The sequence below is a fragment of the Pagrus major genome, chromosome 1 (assembly GCF_040436345.1).
Source record: "Pagrus major chromosome 1, Pma_NU_1.0".
Taxonomy (NCBI): domain Eukaryota; kingdom Metazoa; phylum Chordata; class Actinopteri; order Spariformes; family Sparidae; genus Pagrus; species Pagrus major.
In genome coordinates, this window is record NC_133215.1 from 28,631,991 (window position 1) to 28,656,184 (window position 24,194).

The 24,194-nt window shown below is 41.8% G+C and overlaps 1 protein-coding gene across 5 annotated transcripts in view; it reads left to right on the forward strand.

The window, feature by feature from the left end:
* The window catches only part of rgs12b (regulator of G protein signaling 12b), a 48,072-nt gene extending 30,899 nt beyond the window's left edge, over positions 1-17,173 (forward strand). Inside the window, exons 6-19 of one of the 5 annotated variants that reach the window (XM_073473577.1) lie at positions 2,782-2,803; positions 7,693-7,862; positions 8,781-8,873; positions 9,102-9,245; positions 10,274-10,456; positions 10,710-10,860; positions 11,116-11,204; positions 11,459-11,677; positions 12,530-12,603; positions 12,744-12,870; positions 12,977-13,073; positions 13,169-13,221; positions 14,613-14,661; positions 15,082-17,173. In XM_073473577.1, coding sequence (XP_073329678.1) covers positions 2,782-2,803; positions 7,693-7,862; positions 8,781-8,873; positions 9,102-9,245; positions 10,274-10,456; positions 10,710-10,860; positions 11,116-11,204; positions 11,459-11,677; positions 12,530-12,603; positions 12,744-12,870; positions 12,977-13,073; positions 13,169-13,221; positions 14,613-14,661; positions 15,082-15,692 — 2,082 coding nt within the window. In that variant the 3' untranslated portion in view covers positions 15,693-17,173. Of the gene's footprint in view, positions 1-2,781; positions 2,804-7,692; positions 7,863-8,780; positions 8,874-9,101; positions 9,246-10,273; positions 10,457-10,709; positions 10,861-11,115; positions 11,205-11,458; positions 11,678-12,529; positions 12,604-12,743; positions 12,871-12,976; positions 13,074-13,168; positions 13,222-14,489; positions 14,662-15,081 lie in introns of all 5 variants that reach the window. The other 4 variants (XM_073473569.1, XM_073473560.1, XM_073473585.1 and 1 more) reach the window with 4 other exon arrangements.
* The last annotated feature ends 7,021 nt before the right edge of the window (positions 17,174-24,194 follow it).

Sequence of the window (24,194 nt, forward strand, 5' to 3'; positions counted from 1 at the left end):
CGGGAGGGTCAACTTCATTAGATTTGATGAGTTTAAAATGTACATTGAATCTGAGTCAGGATATTGCAGGATTTGCTTAACCACAATGTATATATGAGTGGAGAGTCACTTTGTAAATGTGCACTAAAAAAACAAGTAATTGGAAGAAATCAGGTTATGATGGGGAATCTGAGTGGACTTTAACATCACATTGAGTTACAAGTTTTTGGTCTGAGCATTTGGACTGAAGGCAGTTCAGTTTTTCCCTTGCAGTTTGACATTGTGAATATATCTGATTGTACAGCCTACTGTGCAGCTGTGGAAACTGATTATTTTAAACCTATAAGGAAGCTTCTATTTTTATATTACTGTCAGTTTCAGTTCAAGTCATTAACACAAAGATGTACTCCCACAAGTAATGATCTTTCCTTTAGATGTGCTTTCAGTCTCGTTCCAGTCAAAAATGTATTTTTCTTGGTTCTTGGTCTTGGTTGAATGTTTGAGCTTCACTGTGAAGAATGATGTATGTGCAGAGTTTGACAGGCGACGGCTATTTTCACATTTGTTGTGGAAATGTCCATTTTCTCTGTGTTCGTGGATCTCTGATTTTAAGAGGCGGGCCTACGAGCATGATTTGTGACATCACAAATAGTTTGGAAGCCAGTCCAGGCAGGCCAGTCAGTATGGCCAGTATGACTTTCATATTGGGAGGTGGAGGGGAAGGTGTTGGAGTTACAGGCAGGAGAGGCTGGCAAGCCAGTCACAGCAGTTCGAGGCTGTGTTTCAACATGTTTAAGGAGACCGCTTGACAATTTACAGCCATGTCAGTGGCGAGAGAAACCATATATTTTTTATGATAAGTTGGGGCATCTCTAGCCATTTTTGTGGTGACCAAAACAAGTGGTTTTTGTGCCTAAACTTAACCAAACCATAAGCACAGTGCCGTCACAACATAAAATAGAAAACTGAGCCGAAAGAAATTTAAGGTTGCAACATAAAGAAATACAAAGTTACAACACTTCATGGTATGCAGAAACATGCATTGCCAACATTTGTGCTAGAGGTTGGGTTGATCCTGAACCAATATTCAGCATACACAAGTGTGATGTGAGTAATTTAAGCCACATACACTGAAAATGACCTTTTCAGTGAAGTAGGATACGTCTTGTGTCCAGCAGTTTAATCGCATACATTCATATAACCTGTAATGGTAATGAGGGAAAAGCCATCTTGATTTGGTTTCATTTTGATAAGATATTGAAGATATTTATGTATATACACATGGCTGAGAAATTAGCTTTTCCCTGCAGAAATCTGCCTATCTTACCTGGGTTTCTCTAATGTTTTACTTCTACACTGTGTGTAAACTGGGTGTTGTATATTTATCGCATTTTATTAATCAGGTTACTGCAGAAAGCTGAAAGTGAACATGTTTCTTAGGTTCATAGGTTCAGGCTCTGCATATAGACTGGCTCTATCTACAGTATAGTGAGGTGAAGGTAGTTGCCGTGACACCTCTGTCTGATTTCACCCTGTGGGTAAAGACAGGGTGTGTGTCATCATGAGCACCTGTGCAAAATGCTGCTCAGTGTTTGGTTTGAATAAAATAGCTTTATCTATCTATTTTTCTGTTAAGAGTTTGTAACAACAAAGCACACAAAAACTCTTATTTAATGACTGGTTAGAGCCTCTCGCATTGCAATGATAATCAGTCACTGTATTAAGTGTCATTCAACATACCAAACTGAGGGAGAAACTATTTGTTTCCTTAGAAATCAAGTTGAACCATTTATAACTGATGACCATAAGATAACCCCATAGAAACATCAAGTCATCCAGCTGACTCCCATGTGCCCGTGCTGAGTAACAATGAGATCATTCAAAGTTCCAAGTGCAAATGACACAATGAAAATACCTTCACCTAGTCTTTACGCCTGTCATATGGGTGAGCATAAAGCCTGACTTGAGCAACATTAGTGGTCAGTTTTAAAGGATCACAAGCCTGAGACAGATCCACAGTGTGGCTGGTGTTAGTTTTGTATTCTGTCTTTGATGAACAGTTCTGTCTTTAATTGCTGATCAGCCCTCCTTTCTCATCTCTCCCCCATCTCTCTTTTCTTTCTCTCTCCCCGTCTCTGCTTTGTCTGCTCCTCTCCTTTTGCTCTTTCTGAGTCACAGAGTGTTTCAACTATGTTCCAGAGTTAGCTACATTACTGATGTCTGTGTTGAATGATCTCATCCCAGCTCAGCATGTCTGGGATAAAAATCACTGCATTGTGTGTGCAGTGTGTGTGTGTGTATCTGTGTGCTGTGTTGTGTCTATGTTGGGGAAATAGGACACTCATCACTCTCATCTTGACTGGGTTGAATACGTGTCTGTATAAGTATCTGTGTCTGTTTGTGATTAGATTAGACAACACAGAACATTGCAAACACTTCACTGTGAAACTGGGTGCAGGTAGGCCTTAAAAGTTCTTCTCTTCACCTCTTCACACACTGTAAGCCCCACCCCTGTGAGGAGGTTTTCTTGCAGAGCCAGCACAGCCAGTTCACAGATGATTCAACCCACACACAAGACAATGAGTGTGGGCGCTAACCTGACTGTGTTATGATGTGAAAGTGTATGTGACGATGGGTCAGGTCCTGTGAGAAAATACAGTCAGTCTGTGTCTGTGTCTCCATGTGGCCTAAAGTGCGTGTCTGGGCAGCTGCCTCTTGGCTCTGGTGTGCCGTGTGAGTGCGGATGTGTCATCTGTGTGATGAGGGAAATCCTAATCCATGTTTTTCTGTGTTCCTTTACAGTCCGCTGCAGTCTCCGATGGAGGTGAGTAGATTTGTCCTTATAACGTCTGACATTCTCAATATTTTTTTTATTAATATGACTTCATATGACTATGTCTCTCTTTTTATATTTCTGGTTCCTGACTTTACACCCTTGACTACTCTTTAATTGGCTTCCCTAATCCTTCAGTTGCAATGGTCCACTTTTTAGTAGCATTTAATGGGATGAAATGATTGATTTACATTGTTGTCCTCACCTGAAGTACATGGCCATGTTCATGTAGTGGACCCCTCATTGATGTCTGCTTTCACTTCATTCACACAAACAACAGACAGTCTGGTTTGACCTGCTCAACTCCTGCCCCACCTCTGCCTGCTCTGCTGAGGTTTGCAGGCTCTAATCCTAACATAGTTCCAGATTTGTAAACATTAAAGCTGCTAGCTGTGGCAAATCATGGATAGAATCACAGCAGTGTGGTTCAGACCACATAGTAAAAGGTTAACTGTATGGTTTCGCATTTACTCTGCTAATTTATACCAGTGTGTGTATGAAATAGCAGTGATTGTATGCAATTATCAATTGATGCAGTTGATAACAAGACTAAATGTCTATATCCTCTTGTGTTCTGCTGGTTCTGTAGATTAAATTAGTGTGTCAAACCTTTCAGGCATTGATTTTTAATTGGACTGTGTCATGTTGTGTTGTATTTGAGGTGAGGTGCTGTTGGTGTCATTTACGTAATTAGCACGTGCCAACAATAACGAAAGGTCTCCCATTTAGGAGACTTCTAATGGTGCTTTAACGCCTTGCAAATGCACATGAAAGACAATCTGTGGCAGATGGGAGATAAAGGGAGGAAGAGGAGGTGAGAAACAGGACAAAAGGGCGTAGAATCCACGGCAGACGGGTTTACAATCAGCTCCAAAGTAGAAGTGTTTATGGCCACTTATTCACACCACTGGATGAGAGGATGTGTTGTTAGTGAGTGGACTGTAGAGCGTGCTCACCTTGCTCACATTTATGTGCATGTGATGTAGGGAGCATGGTGGCATAGACAGTAGTGGAAGTGTATAGTAAATGAAATGAAGCCTACAGACAGCAAGCTTAACATGTCGGTCTGTATTTTACTGATTTTAAGCTTCATAATGAGGATTAAAGCTGTGCATTTCCATAAATCCTTTGCTGCTTTGTTATTGTCTCTAATTTTAACATCATTCCTAGATAACATAAGTATATGTTAGAGAAAAGGGACGGTAGTCTGACAGTTTATTCATACTGCACACTGAGTTCAAGAGTCGAGGAACTCATTAACTCAGTGAAGGGTACATGATGAATGTTATCTTAGCATGTAAAGGGACCCCATGCTCAACTAACCTAACAATTTTATGAGAAAGTAGCTCTGATGTGCTTGAGAGTGAGACACACAAATACAAAACAATGTGATGAAGGAGTGTTTTAGCTTTAATAATCAAAGATTAAAATCAACACTTGTAAAGTTATGATTCTTACAAAATGTTCCCATTTTATGCTACTGTATATTTCTACCCCACTTTCTACTTTTGGAATAATACTTATGTACTTTAATTAACTTCTGAATGCAGGTAGTTTCCTTGAAATATGTTTTACACTGTGGTATAGCTACTTTTATTAAGTCATAAAACTACATGCTACATTTTTATGTATAATACAACTTGCTCTGCCTCATAGACGCATGAAAACTAATGGAATCAGCCATTGAAAGTTACATATTTTATTCAGTGTTAATTTATTCATTGAATAAAAAATGTTCCTTAAGAGCAAGAATATTTGTATTGTGCCTAATGCGAACCTATCTCACCGATTTTTATTTATTTTGAACCTTCAGAAAAGTCAAGTCAGGAAGAGACTGACAGATATCTGTCTTGTTCTTTGCTTCTGTCAATTTGTGCATATAGCTGTTTGGGGGCTGCAGGCCTCATTAGTCTCAGCAGTGGCCTTCCTTTAACAAGCTCCTCATCAATACTGCAGTTTATGAGTGTGTGCGTGTGTGTGTCATGCTGTGAATAATTTATCATCTCAAGGCCTGTGTGTGCTTGTATCACTTACCTACCTGGAGGCCAATAGAGGTGTGTGTGTGTGTGTGTGTGTGTGTGTGTGTGTTTGTGACAACGTCCATGCAGGTGCATGTGCGTGTTGTGACCTGACTCTCTGTGGTCTCTCTGGTTGTCAGCCAGGTTGCTCACAACCAACAGCCTCTCTCTTTCTCTCTTCTCCCTTTTATCCCTGTCTCTCTCTCGCTTCCTTCCTGTGATGTTGTCAGATGTGAGTCTGTGTGTGTGCCCCGTCTTGGACTGTGTGTTCGGCTTGGTGTGTTTGAGTTTGCGAGGGGCCCTGATAGGGTGAGTATGGATGGAGGGGCTTGGTTACCTCTCAGGATTCGCTACTTGCCCCGCTGGCACCACACAGGCTCGTACCAACTCTACACAGGTAACTGCTCGACCAAAGAAAATGTAGATTTTAGGGCACAGAGGAGCAGTAAATCTCACATATTGACTGTGGAGGCTCCGATGTTGAATATTATTTTAGCTTGAGTTTCATTTAGTCACTGAATTTTTTTTAAAGAGTTCAAAATGAGTCAGCCGATCATAAGATCACATGGTTTGTTAAATAAATGGTTTTGTAACTCCCAACTGCAGGGTGTGCGGGTGTGTTAGGACAGCTGTTGTGCTCAAAAGGCTTGATAGTTAAGTGTTGTTCCTTTGAATTGAATGTCAGCTAAGAACTCCTCTTGCATGTTTAGCAAAATGTGCTCTTTGTGAAATGTAGATATCAACATGTACTAAATAATACTGTAATCCTACTTAAAACATCCAAAAAATTGGCTTTAAATCTTAAATATTAAAAACATTAAATATTCATGATTCGATAAGCGCAGAACACAGAAGCGTGAGGCATTTTCAATTTAAAATGTAGCTCTTTGAATATTTCCATTTAATTCCAGTAATGAAGGTGGCAGGAACTTACAACTCTAACTGTGAATATCAACCTCAACCTTTTTTACGGTCTATACTAGCAAGAATTTTAATTGTTAGTGTCTTGGATGAGTTGTAAAAAACTGGAAAGATCATTTACTATTAATTAAACACAGTGTCAGCTATTGTGTCATTCACAAAATGAATATTGGCCTTGTCTCTGTGATAGACTTGTCATCTGCAGTATATAAGGTGTGCGTTGTAATAGACTCCAGTCCCTGTGACAGTACACAGGATAAGTGCATAGGAGAAAGGATGGACTGTTGTTTGCTTCTCATTCACAGTAATAGATTCACCACTAATGACCAGTGTTTGATTCATTACTCAAAAAAGTAATTATTACACATAACTTTTTACTTTGTATACAGTACTGCATTACTTTACTTACTCACTCCATGTATAAAGTCATTTGTTACATTCATACAGTCATTTGTCCTCTTTAAAGGGCAATTTGTAAGATGTGGCTGGACTTTTGGTTTCACATTTTAAAAAAATCAACTAACATTATCAAGAGTGTGAAGAAACAACAGTGTTGATCATCTTTGACATAACGTCAACACTGTTTTTTTTACTGTCTATGTATTGTGTCTACCTAAGTTAGAATGCTAACCAGCTAGCCCCGGTCTCCTAATACCACTGTGTTTGTTAACGACAAATGTAATGTGATTACATTTATGCATTATTTTGTCACACGTTACCCCCAACACTGTTAAAATTTTAGTTTGCAATGCAGTTTGAAACTGAGTGAGAGTGAATGAGATGAACAGTTTGGAAAAACTGATAACAACTTTAGTGTGAAAATTGTCATTAAATTATGAAACGGAGAAAAAAAAAGGAAATGACACTGGAGCAAACCATTAATAGCCAAGGACTTTAGCTTTGGGCAGCATACTGCTCTTTGAGTCTATTTACGGGATTTGCGTCGTCTCGGGCACCTGACCGGTGATGCCTTCCCTCTGGCTGTTTTTGTATTCTGTTTTATCTCAACTGAGCTCCATTCTTCTGGTTATTCTCAGCCTCTCTCTGAGCCTTTGCTCTGCTGGGCTTTCTAAACATTAGGAACATAGAGCTCTAGTGGTGGGGAAAGTAATTGATTCTTAAATCCACTCTGTCTATGGATTCTCTGTGGACCCTCTATAGAACGATGAAGCATCCATCCACAAAACTCCTTAATTAAAATGTGAAATTAGTGCTTAAAGGGTAAGACTTACTTTTAATTGAGTGTTCAATATGTTAGGAAAATAGTTTAATACTGTTGGGAGTTGTTTGAGATTAAACTAAATAGGCTCTGAAACATGAATGTGTTCAGTGGAGCATGTTGTTAACACACTTTCATCAGTGTGGAGCTGCAGGCTTTACCTGCAGCTACTGACAACAGCTAAACTATTTTTTGTTTCACACAAGTTTTGTCTGATATAATGATTGAAAGTGGAACACTGAACCCTCTATTGAACCACAGTTTTATAATTGTATAAGGGATTTTGTGTATATTTCCTATTTTGTGTATCCAGTATATATTTATAGTACTTTTTTCTACAGCAATGATTTGAAAACAAATGGGGAGATTAATCTGTATGAGTGAAGGTGTGCTGAACAAAGACCTATAGCAGGGACATTTGTTGGTAGAGGAGGTCTCACTGGACTGGGTGCTGCTCTGTCCTTATTATCCACATGGGACACACCTGGGACACACTGGGCCCAGGTGTACAGCATGTCACTGATAGTGCTGCCTTCAGGTGAAGCATGCAGACAGAGAAAAACAAAGCAACAAACAGGGCAAGCAAGCAAAAGGGGAATATATATATGCTTTAATCATTCCACCCTGAATCAAATCAGATTGGGAGATACCTATAGATCCTCAGCCCTACAACAACTATTTGATGTGCATATTTGTGTGTGTGTGTGTTTGTGTGTGAGCAGAACTCAACAGCGTGGAGCTGCAGGGCTGCAGCAGCGACAACAGTCTGAACAGTAATGCCAGCCTGCCCAGCGTTCAGAGCCACCGGCGCCACACAGAGAGGAGAGTGGCCAGCTGGGCTGTGAGCTTCGAGAGGCTGCTGCAGGACCCCGTGGGAGTCCGCTACTTCTCGGTACTAGAGCAGCACATGACTGGTGTTTGCCAGCAACATTCACATAATAGATAACAGGCTTCGTTTTCTTTCAACTATCTAAGGACTTTTTATCTAAGGACCTTTTCAAATAGCAAATTTATACGCTATAGCAGCTCTGCTTCTGTATAAAATGTTAGGACTTGGGGGTTTATTGTTGTTTTGTGCCAACAAGTGTTGACCATATCTCACACTGTCACAGAAATGGCTTTATGTACTCAAAAATCATGTAAAATCATTATTTTGTTGGCCTTTCTGTAGAGACAAGTTACAAGTACATTTACTCAAGTACAATTTTAAGGTGCTTGTACGGTACTTTAGTATTTCTATTTTCTGCTACTTGATACTTCCACTCAACTACATTTTGGAGGCAAATATTATATTTTTGACTCCACTACATTAATTCAATAATTTAAATTACCTTGAAAAAATGCTGAATATCGAATAATTGGTCGACCCATAGTTTACAGTATATACATACATTCATATGTATGTGTGTTTTTTATTTAAAACTGTACCTGTGATAATTAAGTTAATTTATTACCAGAAAAAGACTTTTACTGAAGTACTATTCGTTTGGCTGACTTTCACTTTTACCAGAGAAATATGTATATCTTTGATGATGTATGACTTTGGAGTAATATTAACACTGGTTAAAAGCCACCTTTTAATTGTTAATTTCTGTGGTCATATCAATTGTTATTTGACCTTTTTTCCCTTTCTTTTTTCTGTACAGTTATAGTTGTCATAGAAATGACAAATTAAGAAAAAAAAAGTAAAACATATTAAAATCTCAAAAATTGCCTCTGTTATTGTGAAGACACTTTTGTCTTCTGACTGCGTGTCTTAGTTTGCCTGATATGTCAAATTTTTGATCCACATTTAATTATTGTGCCTCAGGAGTTCCTTAAGAAAGAGTTCAGTGAGGAGAATATCCGGTTCTGGCAGGCCTGTGATGTCTTCAGTCAGGTCCCTGAAAATGACAAGAAACAGGTAGCAGACTCTTTGATCACACACGTGCATCCATTTACACTCCTTCAGCAATAATGAGGGACAATTTTATGTGTTAATAAGCTCTCTTCATTTCTGATCTCTTTCTCCTCTCTTTCAACGCTTTCTCTCCATCTGATCACTGTCTTTTTATCTGTACCTCGACCACTCCTCTGCCCCTCCATCCTACCTCCCCTGCCGCCACTCATTCTACCCTCCCATCTCTTCCAGCTCTCTCAGCAAGCCAGGGAGATCTACAACAGCTTCCTGTCCAGTAAAGCCACAACACCGGTCAACATAGACAGTCAGGCTCAGCTCGCTGACGACGTACTCAATGCCCCTCGACCTGACATGTTCAAGGAGCAGCAGCTGCAGGTAGAGTATACACCAAAACACCACCTATTTCTTGAAATCTTAATGAGATTAGCAGCTACTGCATCTGCTTCAGAAGCTGTATTTAGATGACACTGACCTATGATCTTCATCGTGAATGGAGCCTTCCCTTGAAGGACTCAGTTATTTTACATAAAATTGAATCACATCAGACCCCATTAAAAATAGCCTAGTATTTCAGTGCTGGGTGCTCACACAACATAGGGTCAACTATTCATCTTCTCCTGCTGTTGAGCGTTATGGATGTGAATGGCTTCTTAGATGTGCATGTTGTGAAGGGGTGGAGAGTTACTGAACAGCTCCATTGATTTCAACAGCTGAGCTCAGATGTTCAAAGTCTGATAAGAGTCACAAGGCAAGAAGGATATCCTCATCATCACCTTCCATGTTTTTACACATCAAACACACACGCACGCACACACACACACGCACGCACACACACACACACACACACACACACACACGCACACACACTTCAAAGCCTGAGATGAGCTTTTGCAAAATACCCCTTCCTTATTTTCTGCCCCACTAGCTATACTTTTACACAAAAAATATCTGAATCTAACTGGCAGATTCCTATAAAATTTAGACATATTTGATTTGTATAACCTTTATACCATTCAATGGATAAATGTTAGATTTTAGGGGCTTCGAGGAAACAAAACCATTTGTATGCTGGTAGTCATCCGTGAACATGGAAAACCTCAAGGGGCTGCTAGTGGGAAATCAGACTTTTTCTTTAAATTTGACCTTTCTCTCATGTGCTTTCAGCGTCTATGAACTTCTGCTGGTCATCTGTTTTTTTCAGTCTTTCCCTCTGATTTTCTTTAGTTTGCCATTCTAAATCCTTCCAAAAAAAATAATTTCATCTTCTGTCTTTCCAAAGTTTTGTTTGTCCTTTCCTTCCTTTTGTTTCTTTTTTCTTACCTTTCTTCCTTTCTGCTCGTTCATTCCCCCTGCATTTTCTGTCACCCACTGATTACTACTTTCCTACCTTTTCCCCCCTTTAGATCTTCAACCTGATGAAGTTCGACAGCTACACACGGTTCCTCAAGTCTCTGCTCTACCAGGAGTGTATGCTGGCGGAGGTGGAGGGGAGGCCCCTGCCTGACCCCTACCACATCCCCAGCAGCCCCACCTCCAAACACAGCACCACTGGCTCTGACCGCTCCAACCTCTCCACACCCAAGAAGGTAAACACAAACACTTCTGCGTAGCTGTGTCTCATCACTAATCACTGACACGGTCACAGTTAATTATGGCAGAATGAAAATGGTCTATTAGTTGTGATTGGATGAGAATTAATGAGTTGCTTGTTCTAATACTTAGACCCTTGAAATCCTAATTATTCAAGAGCTGGAATGATTCTGGCTATTGCCATCTAGTAGACACATTTCTGTGTGTGTACTCCAACGGTGTTGCATTCATCTTGTTTGTGTCTTATAGGAGGACAAAAAGAGCAAGTCTGGCAGATCTTTAAATGAGGACAGTCGTGATGATTCAGGAGACCGGAAGAAAGGCATGTTTTTCTCCTGGTCTCGCAACAGGAGCTTCGGCAAAGGCCCGAAGAAACGAGAGCTGACCGACTTCAACTACAGTCAGTAGTTTTGACTATTGTATGAGTTCCTTCTGTTGAACTTTAATTCTTAACCAGAAAAAGCTTCTTCCTGATGAATAAGATGATAACAATATTGTTGCTATTTCAGTAACACAGATGATTAAACAATGATTCTTTAAAGTTGTTATACTATTTTTAAACTGCTTTGCTAATGGCAGTAATCGTGGAATTCAGTTTAAACAGAATTCTTCATGTTGCTCTTCTAGACACTGCTGACGAGTTTCTTGTTTTCAGATTTCTCAGGCAGCAATGGTCGCCGTGAGTCCCAGGGTTCTCTGTCTTCAGGAGCCAGTCTGGAGCTTGGGACGTCGGGGAGGAATGAGGTCAGTCTGAGAGGAAGCATCATCACATGATTAGTTTAGACATGAAAGTAATGGGCACGTGGACATTAATTTCATCATAGAGCAGCTTTATCTTCACCCTCTCCCTCTCAATTTATCGGCTTTAAAAGAAACTCAAACAAAAACACTGTCTGTTTTCCCTCCTCTCTTCCTCAATTTTCATTGTCTGTGTTATTTTTTAAACTCTCCCCTCACTATCTCCTCTTCCCCTCCCTGTCTCTGTTTTCTTCCGTCAGGGTGATGTTTCCCGTGGCGCAGTATCAGTGTCAGCGTCAGCAGAGCGCGGAGGGGGCAGCGCCCCCTTGAGGCAGTGTAACATAAGCTTGCCGGATGGCTCATGTTGCTCTGTGCCACTGAGGGCTGGTGTGTCCATTAGGGACCTGCTGCTTGGGCTCTGTGAGAAGCTCTGCATCAACCTGGCAGCTATAGACCTCTTCCTGGTCGGAGGGGAGAAGGTACAGTACAACACAAACTGATGTGATGCTGTTCTAAATGCCTTTTAATTTGGGCTTCATAGCTCTTATACAAAATATCAACAACCACATGAATCACATTTAACCAAAATAAGCAAACTAAATTAAGGCTGGGTTGGTTGTTAGTAGTTTGTGAACCAGATAAACCTACCGAGGTCATTAGCTCTGGCAGATGCGTCTCCCATTTAGACAGATTTCCATCAAATACGGTCAGTATCGGGCCTATCACAACCGTTTCTCTCAGATGGGGCGGATGTAATCGATGACTGACATAGTCACATGTCAAATATTTCACAGTTCTAATTTGTTGTCCATCTAATAGCATCCAGTCTGCAAGTTCGTCCAGCGCAGCAACAGACTCACAAAACTCTGCTCAAACTGTCAAACTAAGCAGTCCGGATCAAACTTGAATAAAGAATCTGTTATTGTGCCTGTTTGTCACCTTAAATATTTTCAGCAATGACTTTAAAGAAGCACTAATCAATATTTTGATATAAACAATAGGTCAAAGGTTCATTGTTTTGGTTTCATAACTTTTGTTTCAGTGTCACCACTCAAACAGGTCACAATGTGTGTGACCTGTTTGATTTTCAGCTTCTCGCATAGTACTGAACTCAGTCCCCCGAAAAAGTGGGTGCAGCTTTAATAAATGATGATTCCAGTTTTCCATAAACATGCATTTCATATCAACCTGGGGGCCAGAGAGCAGAAACTTTCACAGCTTTATGTTATTCTGTTTTATATAACATTCAGTGATGGCACATTAGGTTTGGGCAACTTTCTAGCGGGATGTCATTCATGATGACTTCTCTCCTCTATCTTTCGCTCTCTCAGCCACTTGTTTTGGACCAGGACTGTATGACATTGTGCTCTCGGGATCTTCGACTAGAAAAACGCACTCTGTTCAGGTACAGTAAAATACAGCATGCAGTCAAATATTTCAATAGTAAAACAGAGTAAATGCTGGTCTTGAAACCCTATATGAACACTCATGCTGCTGCTTCAAAAATCCTACAGAAAACACAATTTCTTTTCTCTCATTTTCCAGACTTGACTTGGTTCCTATTAACCGTTCGGTTGGCCTAAAAGCAAAGCCCACCAAGCCAGTGACTGAGGTCCTCAGGCCTGTGGTGGCCAAATACGGCCTGCACCTCTCTGAATTGGTGGCACGCATAGTAAGTCTCCCTTCATTCAGGCCTCCTTTAGATGGACAGAAATAGACAGACGGACAGTGTGTGTGATGATGAACTCATTTCACATGTGTGTGTCTGTGTGATGCAGAGTGGGGAGGTGGAGCCATTAGATCTAGGTCTTCCTATATCCAACCTGGATGGGCTGCGTGTGGTATTGGATATAGCAGAACACACTCCTGGAAAAGGTAGGAAACATGCACACTGAACAAGAAAACATACTGTATATTGCTTCTCAGTTATTATCATTATTCATCTGTATCTCTACATGTGCTCCTTTCAGCAGACAAACAGAAGGTAGTAGTCCCTTCGACAAGCAGAAACCAATCAACAACAGTAAGACCTCTTCCAGCTTTTTATTTTCATTTTCCTTTTGCTCTGGAATGTTCCATAACCCACCGAATGTCTCAACTTCCTGTTTGATGATGTCACGCTACTAAGTGTCTCTCTCGCTCGTCTTCAATCACCCATGTCTGTTTGCAATGTGTTAAAAATGTGTGCAGGTGTCTGATCTATGTCTCTGGCAGCATTCAGGCTGTATGCGACTGTATATATGTGCACTGTTGCTGTGTGGCCGAGAGCCCCGTCACACTCTTGAGGCTCCTAATGTTCCATTATTGTGGTCTGCCTGTTGGCCGAATGCATCATCGACTTCTCTCTCTGGTTTGCTGGTTCTCTTTCTTCCAAAACAAAACCAGTGGCTGGGCGATCGTAGCCCAGCCTAGCGGAGAGTTTGCTGGGTCTCACAACTTTTAAACCTCCCTCTGTGCACCGGGAAAGGACTGAGTTGGTGGTGGCAGTAGCACTTTAGATTGCTTTCTGGGTTTTCTTGTTATTATTGAGGATTTAACCTGAATTGGTAATTTACTGCTTTCTTGGTTGATTCTAGAAGAATCTTTTATTTTCCCACTTCATGTGCAGTATTGTGGCTTTAAGTAGTACTAGAAAGTTGCTCCCTCTGGTGTTGTGGTGTGTGTTACTGTTACTCTACATGTTAGTAATGCTTAGTACAAACAGTGTTGGTTGTCTGAATGGAACATCCCACTTGTCTTTTAATTAGAATAATCAACCATATATATCTTCCTAGAATTATTTTTAGTGCATGTTAGGGCTGGGCAATATATCGATATTATATCATAACCGTCGTAAATTTTGGATATCATTAAATTGTGATAGAAGAAGAGTTTTCCTGGTTTTAAAGGCTGCATTACAGTAAACTGATGCAATTTTCTGAATTTACCAGACTGTTCTACTTGTTTTGATAATTGCCATTACCTAATTAGTCATTATATACACATGATTATTGATCAAAAATGTCATTGTGTTAATATTTTATGAAAGCTCCAATAGTCCTCCCTACAACATTGTCACAATATCAATATCAGGGTATTTGGTCAAAAATATTGTAATATTTGATTTTGTCGCCCAGCCAAGCATTCATCATCATCATCATCATTGAAATTTGTCCCATTTTACAATAGTCCACCCTCCTCACCATCAGTAGCTCTAGTCCCCACGTGTTCCCATCACCTCTGCCCCATACGTGCACCGTCATGACTCAACAGGGCTCTAATGCCCCGCTCCGCTCTCCTTGTGGCCCCCAGGGGGAGGACAGGCCGTCAGGGAAAGCCGGTTCAGCCCACCCCCATGGGGAAAACGGCAAGGCTGGGCCCAGCCCTGACACAAGCAGCCAGCCCTTACCCAACCACTCTGTCTCTCTCCATAAGGCTCCGGAGAAAAGAAAGCAGAAAAAGATTAATATAGACGAAGCTGAAGGTAAAGACTGAACGACCTCCCTCTCTCTCTGTCGTTTCTGTAGCTTTGTTGCCTGAACACACTAACCCTTATTGCCTGTCTGCAGTATTGCAGAAGCAGCACCAAATGCTTTCAAAGCTAGCTAGCTACATGTAGCACAGTCAGCCTCTGCTCACACTGTATGTAGCTTTGACTTGTCTAACTGATTAATACACCCTCTGCTGCATGTTTTCTGAATTACAGTGAATGTGTCTCATGTCATTTTGGACAATTATTCATTTGCGTGTGTGTGTGTGTGTGTGTTTGTGCGTGCGTGCGTGTGTGCACGTGTATATACGCGTGCTTATGTGTATACACCTGCTACTGTGTGTGTGTGTGTGTGTGTGTGTGTGTGTGTGTGTGTGTGTGTGTGTGTGTGTGTGTGTGTGTGTGTGCCTGCAGAGTTCTTCGACCTCATATCCAAAGCTCAGAGCAACCGAGCAGACGACCAGCGAGGCCTGCTAAACAAAAGCGACCTGCAGCTCCCAGACTTTCTGCGCCTGTCGCCAGTGGAAACCAACCAGGCCGTGCCTCCTTCCTACGACCCCGAGCCCAGCTGCTCCACCCCGAATTCCCGTAACCCAAACAACGGCAGCTTCCCTAGCAGCGGTCGCCGGGGCAATAAGGCGAACAGCAGTGACAGGGGAGGGGGAGGAGGCAGCGGCCACTTGCTCAACGCGAGCCATCAGTCCCAGAGCTTGGACTCTGCACTGGGCACTGAGAGTGGAGGGGGGAGGAAAACCAGACCGCCTCCTCCGTTTCCTGGCACCATCTCCCCCATCCACCCGTCCCAGGGTGGCCAGCGTTGTCTCCTCCAGGACTCTGTCAGGGGAGAATCGATCCAGATGCTGGAGGAGGACACCCTGTCTGATCTGACTCTTGTGGGTGAGGGGGACATTAACAGCCCCAGCCTCAACTACGTCACTCCCTCAGCCCTGCAGTGCAAACGCCAGCCCCGACCCCAACAACAAGCACATGATGGTCGGCCTAGCTCAGGTACCTTCCCCGTGTGAACTCTTGAACTTTTGAATTTTCCCCTCTTCCTTCACCTGACTGCAAGCGGGACCGGAGGCCTAATAAAGTCCTTGTTGGTCGGTCTTTGGTCTGTGGCCCAGAATGCATCCAGATCTCCTCCCTCAATTCCATAAACCACTTTCTACTCTCCAATTAGAATTACATGACATTTTATTCCACATTCAAGAGTAAAATACAGTAAAAACTGAGCCGAGACGCATCACGTGTGTTAATTTAGTCAAACAAAGGATATAGTGGATGATATAGTGACGTGTACAGTATGCACTCCCCTGCGCCCAGCATTTACTGTAAGTCAATAACGTAAAATAATAAAGTAGGTCAGACGCACGCAGAGAGGAGAAATGGATGCATCAGGCTCAGACAGAAACTGTCCTTGGAATTTCCCTGCGTGGTGTGTATCTGTGTGAACCTTTGAGCCGACTTGCTGTGGATTTCTTTCTGGAACTCGAGGACGAGCGCAGGATGATTTGGTGATGACCAGTGCCAAACTCCCTCCTCCACCCACCCTACCCGCACCCCCTCCCAGTGTACAGAATCTAACAATGCACTTTAGCCAATTACAAACAAGACTTTACACATCTTTAAAAATCTCTTTTCTCCCCACTTTTTTTTTTACTTTAACATTTCATGCTGCAGGTGGTTGCCATACGTTCACAAAACAGTTAGCTAACAATCACTAGCTTTTCCAAACCCTCAGTGCTCTTGAAGCTACATTCTGCACGTCTAACTGGACCGTGTATTATTTTCAGCTTGTTACATGCTTTTGAGCACACCGCATGCTGACACGTCGCTTCTGACCCCATAAATACAAACACATGCGACAATACCATGAACACACGCATTCGCTCAGCTGTTCTGCATCGACTCGGAGCACAGTACATTCTGTGTTTCCACCGCTGTCCTCTCACCTCAGGCATTTCTCGTGTCACTCATGAAGACAAGGCTGTAGAGAGCACGCACACATGTAACCACGCTCTCCGACCAAATGATTCAGAAACCTGTGCACTGACTGTACATGAGCAGTTTTTCATTTCATTCGTTGCACTACATCAAACAGCAGCATCTGTTTTTTATTCTTCCCACAGTCCTGGCAATTAAACAGTGTTTTCAACAGTCTGTCCCTGCAGGGTTTTAGCTGGAAAAAATTGGTTCTCACAAGCCAAAACAGTTTCACTTTTTAAAGGTTTTACTCTTACTTTATCCCGTGCTATTAATTTATCCCACCTCCTTTTCATTTTTACAATCTATCAGTTAAAAGTATTAATTTGTATATAGTCAACTTTGTGAGATCACCGTATTGCTGTAGTCATTGTTGGAATGCAACGCAGTCATGCTGTTTCTTCAGTTGTATCACAATAGAAATCAATTCTCCTCTGTTCTGTTCAGTTGACTGTACTGTCTGTAAATAGATCAAATAAATGTTTTAAAGGTTGAACTCTCTCTGCAGAGCCTCATGTAAGCAGCCTCCTTTCTTTTGCCTCTTTCTCTTGTTTCTCTTTCTTTGTTATGAGTGTGTCTTAATTTTATCCGTAGCAGGCACTGAGCTTGGATCAGTGTTTGCATGTAGTGTTTCATTTTATACACATCTTCAAACCCTGAATACAAGAATACAGAATATCACCATGGGATACCATTCGAGGAGTGTAACTCTACTTCAGTAAATGTAAGCACACACAAGACATTTTTAATGTTCTTACAGACAACAGTTTTACAAAGTGTTCCTGAGCCCATGCAGTAATATCCTTTTTATACAATCATGTATTTCACAAAGTGGTGAACCTCGCCCCATCCTTGCTTGTGAACGACTGAGCGTGTCAAGGATGCCCCTTCCAACAGTCAACAAAAATATAAACAGGCTTTTGTTTTTTTTTCTCATTTTTTACAGGTTGAAGTAAAAGACTTAAGACTTTTTGTATGCACACAAGAATTATTTAACAGATTTTGGGCACAAATGTGTTAAAATCCATGTTAGTGAGCACTTGTGAGCAGTTATTTAATCTAATCTTTTAATTTATCTAATCCATCTATCTGACAGGTGTGGCAAATCAAGATGCTGATTTAACAGCAGGATTATTGCACAGGTTTGCTTTGGATTAGTCACAACAAAAGGGTAAACTAAAATTTGCAGTCTTATCTTGAGAAAAGACGTTTACTAGGCACTGAAATGTGGACTTCACATGACTAGTGTTACAGATATTTTCTGCAACATGAGGTGAAGGTGGCAGACAGATGGCAGAACATTGAGTCTCGGTCTTGTCGCAGTATCTCTGAGCTTTCAAATTGCCATCAATAAAATGCAAGTGTGTTCTGGTGGACATTTCTGCAGTCAGCATGCCAACTGTGCACTCCCTCAAAACTTGCAACATCTTTGGTATTTGTGTTCTGTGATAAAAATGCACATTTTGGAGAGGCCGAAGCCCACCTGTGCACTAATCATGCTGCTTAATCAGCATCTTGATGTGCCACACCTGTTGGGTGGATGGATTGTATTGGCAAAGAAGTAGTGCTCATTAACATGGATTGAAGAGAAAAAAATATTTTCTGTGCATAAATAAGTAAATGTTTCACTTCAACTAACTACGTTTATATTTTTGTTTAGTGTATAGCCTGTCACCAATGAACCTGTTTTCCTGTAGAATGTTCCAAACAAGTGTTTTTGGAGACTTACGAGACTTTCCACAACTTTCCCAGTCTTTTGTTGCTTAGCGAAGTATCACATTGTGGGGTTTTTTTGTGTTACACAGCGTCTCAACTTTTTTGTGATCGGAGTTGTACAATACGTCTTTCTGCTGCACAATGAATGCTTTTACTTTCCAATAGTACATTGGCTGATAGATTTCTGCACTTTTACTTGAGAAGGATCTTCAATTCTTGACATTTACTTGTAATGGAGTAATTGAGTTCTGTTTTCACCACAAGGAATAACTATAACTGACACAATCTTAGATTATCACACTTATATTTCTTATGCTTAAATTGATCAGCAGCTATCACGGCTATAACCTTTTTCAATACCATCTTAGAAAATGTGTTCGTCATGTTTTTGCTGTTTTTGACCTGTGACCAACTCACTCCATCTGTACAACCTCTCTCCTATTTATCTTACTTGATATTCCTCTCCTCTCGCTGTTGCCTCTTCTCCGTGTGTGTGTGTGTGTGTGTGTGTGTGTTTGTCTGCAGGACAGGGCTTTTGTTTTGGGGTACAAAGGCTTTTGGGGGTACTGGGCTATTAGCTATGCATGGGTTCCCCTCTGCTCAATGCCTTATTAGGAAATCTTTGTCATGCTGGGCTCTTTGGTAGCCACAAACAAGACTAGGTTCTGTTTCCTCCTCATCCTAACACACACACACACACACACACACACACACACACACAGTTACTCATTTCCCACTTTGCACATAAATTCTCGTGCTCACATTGAACCACAGAGCATTTACATCTCTGTATCTCTTTTGCATCACATGATGATGTTATTCTGTAGCGGTTTACATTAGAATAATTCTTCAGTGTTGTTTGTTGTATTATTTGTATTATATAATTAAGCAAAACAGAAAGCGAGATAGAATATCTTTGCCTTTCGCTCTTTTTCACACACAGACACACAAAAAGCTTCCTGTCTGGCTGGGATGTATGAGTCTGTTTCTGTCTGTTCATTTTTTAAGGGTTCACCAGAAGGCCCTGTCAGGGACAATGTCGAAAACATAGATCGGAAAGGACAGTGGAGTTCTCCTTTGTAGTATGGTACATTTTTCAGAAGAGGATCAAATAAGTGCTTTATGGTGACCATAGCTAACGATTATTTGAATATCAAGTGCTGAGATTTCCTCAAACTAAACCAGTCTCTGGGTGTGACTGTTGTTTCCATGCTGCAGGACCCGGTGAGTTATCTTATTGTTGCTGTAATTGCATGGGAAAACCTCGCTCACAGAAGCTGTTATATGAATACAGTTTTGGCCCGGTGTTCCAATTCACCGGCTCTCGCCGGGGCCATTGCCCATCTCCGCTGGCCAACAAAATAATTAGAGCATCAGCACAATTTATCTTCTCATCTCAAATAGCCCCCTCTGCTGGAGAGAGAAGGAACTAAAGGATGGTGGACAGAGGGAGGGAAAGCGTATACTTAGCTGAGTAAAGGCAAACTGGACTGCAGTGTATTATATTAAGGGTTAAAGGTACTGTAGGCTAGTTACTGAATTAAGAACCGATTTTTGTTTTAATATATATGTAATTGCATCATTACACTTTAAAATCAGTAATTCTACATAAATATATTTTAAGTATATATATTAATATTTTTTTTACTGTGGCTCTACTATGTTTGAGAAGTCAACAATTGCACAATTAAAGGCTCTGCACACCCACGCAGGTGTTTCCAATAAAAATGGTTATGATTTAATTTGTCTTAAGAGAGATGCCAATCAAGTGCACCCACACAGTCCTGAGGAGATCAAGTCTAATCAGGCAGTTAGTGGAAACACCTGGAGACCAGAGCGCGAGATGTTTCTTATTCCTTTTCTCCAGAGAAGCTAATCCTGAAACACCATTGTAGTCTTCTCGAAACAAGTCGTTTTACTTGCAGTTGAGTACAGTCGAGCAGCAGCACTTCTGCTTCAGTAGGGCAGTCAGTATTTTATACCACACTGGATATAATGTAGCCTAAATTCACCAGGGAATATAGCTGTGCTACTGTAGCAGCTCGATGCTTTGAGCTTAATGCTAACATCAACATGCTAGCATCACAAAGCATTTATAATGTTAACCACCTTCATTATTTTAGCCAGTCTGTTCACCCTGCTGCCGTCTGACAAAAGATACAGAAGTATCCACTGCCGTACCACCAGAGAACGGAGCAGCTTCTCTCCTCATTCTGTGAGACTCCTTAACTAATCCTCCGCACTCCACCATAAAACAACATTTCTTGTGTAGCACAAAGGGACTAGAACTTTTATTTCATTGTACAACTGTGTTCTTGAATGACAAATAAACCTTGAACCTTTAGAGTGTTAGCATGCTAACATTTGCTAATTCGCCTAGCACCAAGGCTGACGGGAATATAAACGTTAAGGGATAACCAGAGTTTTTACAATTCTTCCTGAGGGGAACATGAATGTCTGAACCTAATTTCTTGGAGGTCCATCCAATATTGTTGAGACAATTCACTCAAAAACCACAAATGTTGGCAGAGTGACATTACAAATGATACAGCCACACAAACACAATGTCAACACCAGGAAATAAGGGTCAGATTGTAATCTCCATCTCTCCTTCCATTATTCCTTATTTTATGTCTTTGTTTGAGATAAGCGTCACAGCAGCCATTTTGACTTGTCATGGCAGGAAGAGCCCAGGTGATACCAATCACATAACGATGGCTGGAGTCCACTATTGTCCTTAATTGCACCTGTGCTTTTCCTGCTTCAGCGTGTCACATGTCTGCAAAACAAGACGATGAAATCTAAAAGAAAAATAAGACAGCAGATGCAGCCTGAAGTCAGTCACATAATAAATAATAATTAAGAATAACGCAGCTGTGTGAGGAACTACACAAGGAAAGACAGAATGCATTTCTCTTTCTCTCAGCCAGTAGATGGCAGCAGTCTGTATAAAGATGTAGAGACACACAGTTTCTTTTCATACACACACACACACAGACGCACACACACACACACACTGAGTACCAGCTATCCCTGTTTCCCATGATGTCATAGCCAAGAGCCAGCATGGGAATATCTGTCACATCCACTTAGTTTCCTGCTGTGCGTATGTGTGTGTGTGTGTGTGTGTGTGTGTGTGTGTGCTGCTGTATCCATGGTGTTGGAACAGTTTGCTACTGTATATGCTGGCCATGGCTGTCAGAGTGTTATGTCTGAAAGAATTTGACAGAATACAATTAATCTTCCCTAAATTTCTCCCTCACCTCTTCACACAGACGTACAAAGGGATGAAGATATCTTCTGGCTTCACTTCATAATCTGTATTCTTGTATTTTTTTTCTGTGATTTGTCACTGCATCACAGACTTTTGCCAACAATTGCAGAACATTTTGCTCTTATTTTGTGCTTTTCTCCGAGTGTTCCTTGCATGTGGATTTTTTGCAGTGATGGTGAGTGCTTTGTCATTTCTTTTGTCTCCTCCATCTCTCTCTTTTGTCGTCTGCCTTTGTAAAGCCGCCTCTTCCTCCTCAGGTAAGGACAGAGACAGGAGAGGGAGGGAAAAAGGAGGAGGAGGTTTCAAAATGCCCAGCAGAAGAACAACATCTTCCAACCCAGTCCTTCCCTCTCCTCCTCCTCCTCCTCTTCCTCCACCACGGCCTCCTCTTCGCTCACGTCGCAAATCCAAGTCACCTTCATCCCGCTCCAACCACCCGACCCCAAAACGAGCCTTGGATTTGGACAAGATCGGGGTCACCTCTGACCCAGACAACAGCAGGCCAACCCGAAGAGGGTCCAGAGACCTCCGGGTTTCTCAGGGTTCAGATCTGGACAGGAAGTGGGAGGGCGTGGCCTTGGAGCTGCGTTGCCGTGGCAGCAGGATGAGGTCGGCAGTGTACCAGAATTCAGACTTGCCATCCATGGTCAAAGCCAAGAGACAATCGGAGCAGAGTGAGGGCAAAGGGCAGATAGACCGGAGTAAATTGAAAGCAACATTTGTTTGAGGAGGCCAGTGTTCAGCTGACTCACGCTGTCTGGCCTGCTGATGTCGTCTGTGTGACTCTGACCACAGCGATGGTCTCTGCAGCAGCTGAAACATTTTCTGGGTTCCAAGTTGAGATGAAGGGCCCGGTGTCAACAAGTGTGCAGCTGCTCCCAGACTCTCCACAGAGGGCTGCTATTACAATGTGGCAGGCTGAGATTAATCAAACACTGTGCCCCAATTCCACACTGCATACTCACTCTCAGTCTTCACTGTGCAGTACATTCATTCAAGTACTGTACCTAAGTGCAGTTTTGGGGGACTTGTGCTTCACCTGAGTATTCCAGTTAATGCTACTTTGTACTTTGTACATTTGAGAGGGAAATATTGTACTGTTTATTCAGTTACATTTATTTTTTTACAGCTAAACATGATGACTGCTCAGATGAAAATGTCTAACAATAATCAATAACAATATAAATAAATATGTAATTTAAAGGGGCAGTCCAGCGTTTTAGTATAGATCGTCCATGAAGTTGTGGTACTTGCGAATAGGTAAAAACTCGAAGCAGAAGCTGAATTATTCTGACTTTCAGCCCTCAGTTTAAAACATCTAATAATATTAGCAACTCTCTTTTCCTTTCATAAACGATGGTTCAGTATACCCTCTGCTAAAGGTGATAAGAAAAGAAGCAGCGAAGCATCTTTCCTTGGCATTTAGAAAAATCCACCAGCTCTGACCTGCTATTATGTCTGGCTCATTTCACACAGTTTGGAGCGACTGTTTAACCACATCACCAGTTTGCAACTCAGACTGGTGACATCATTGGGGTTTGCCAGACTTAATGACCTCCTCCAGAGAAAAGATGAAATGATACAGCTGTTTTCACAGGCGTAGTAGTAATCGTAGCAAGTAAACTCATCTTCATGTGTAAAATCTGTGGAGTGCTGTGGAGTAAGTGTTGAAGTTAGTTATTTTTTTAATACCACCTGAAATACCATTAGAATATGTCAGCTGTCTGCAACGTTTAGGCCAGCTGGTGAAGGAAAGATAAGTGTTTGTCATTCTGTTTCCCTGCACTTTATCAGACCAGCTGGGTCACTGATTTAACCTGTCTATCCAGGAATAATTGCTCTTGAACTACAGAGGCCCTGGAAGAAATTTAACCCCCAAGTGGCCTGTTGAAGAGTTGAGCAATGCAAGGACTCATATCACTGTGAGACAAGTGGATCAGTAAACAGCAGCCAGACTGCTGTGTTGCTCAGACACATCATGCTCACACAATAAAGTATTTTCTTGACAAGTAATCTTGTATAATCGTTTATTAACTGTTGCGGTTCTGCTCATTTTGCATCTCTTAATTGGCATTATTCTCCAGGCAGCTTTTCCAGATTAAACCGGCTTTCCACAGACAGAGCCGAGGCTCCACTGATCAGCACTAAGGCAACATGAATCCCTGTCTGACACCCGGCTGAGAGCCAGACTCGCGACTTAAGTGAAAGGTGCGCGAGTTATGCGCTTTTAATCGAGTTAGCTCCATTGTAAACAATCGGCACTTGACGCAGGATGACAACTGTACTAACTTGGCAGGAGCTCGCGCTGGCAGGCCGGTGTCTCCGCCCGGCACGGTGGTCCGACTGTCCGGGAGAGAGTGCAGTCTGCCGGCGGGGCCTCGGCTCTGAAGGCTATTTTGAAATGTGACCTCCTCTCTCTCTCTCTCTCTCTCTCTCTCTCTCTCTCTCTCTGACTGGGGGAGAGAGGTGCACGCACACACACACACACACACACACACACACACACACACACACACACACACACACAGCTGCTACGGAACCATGACAGAAG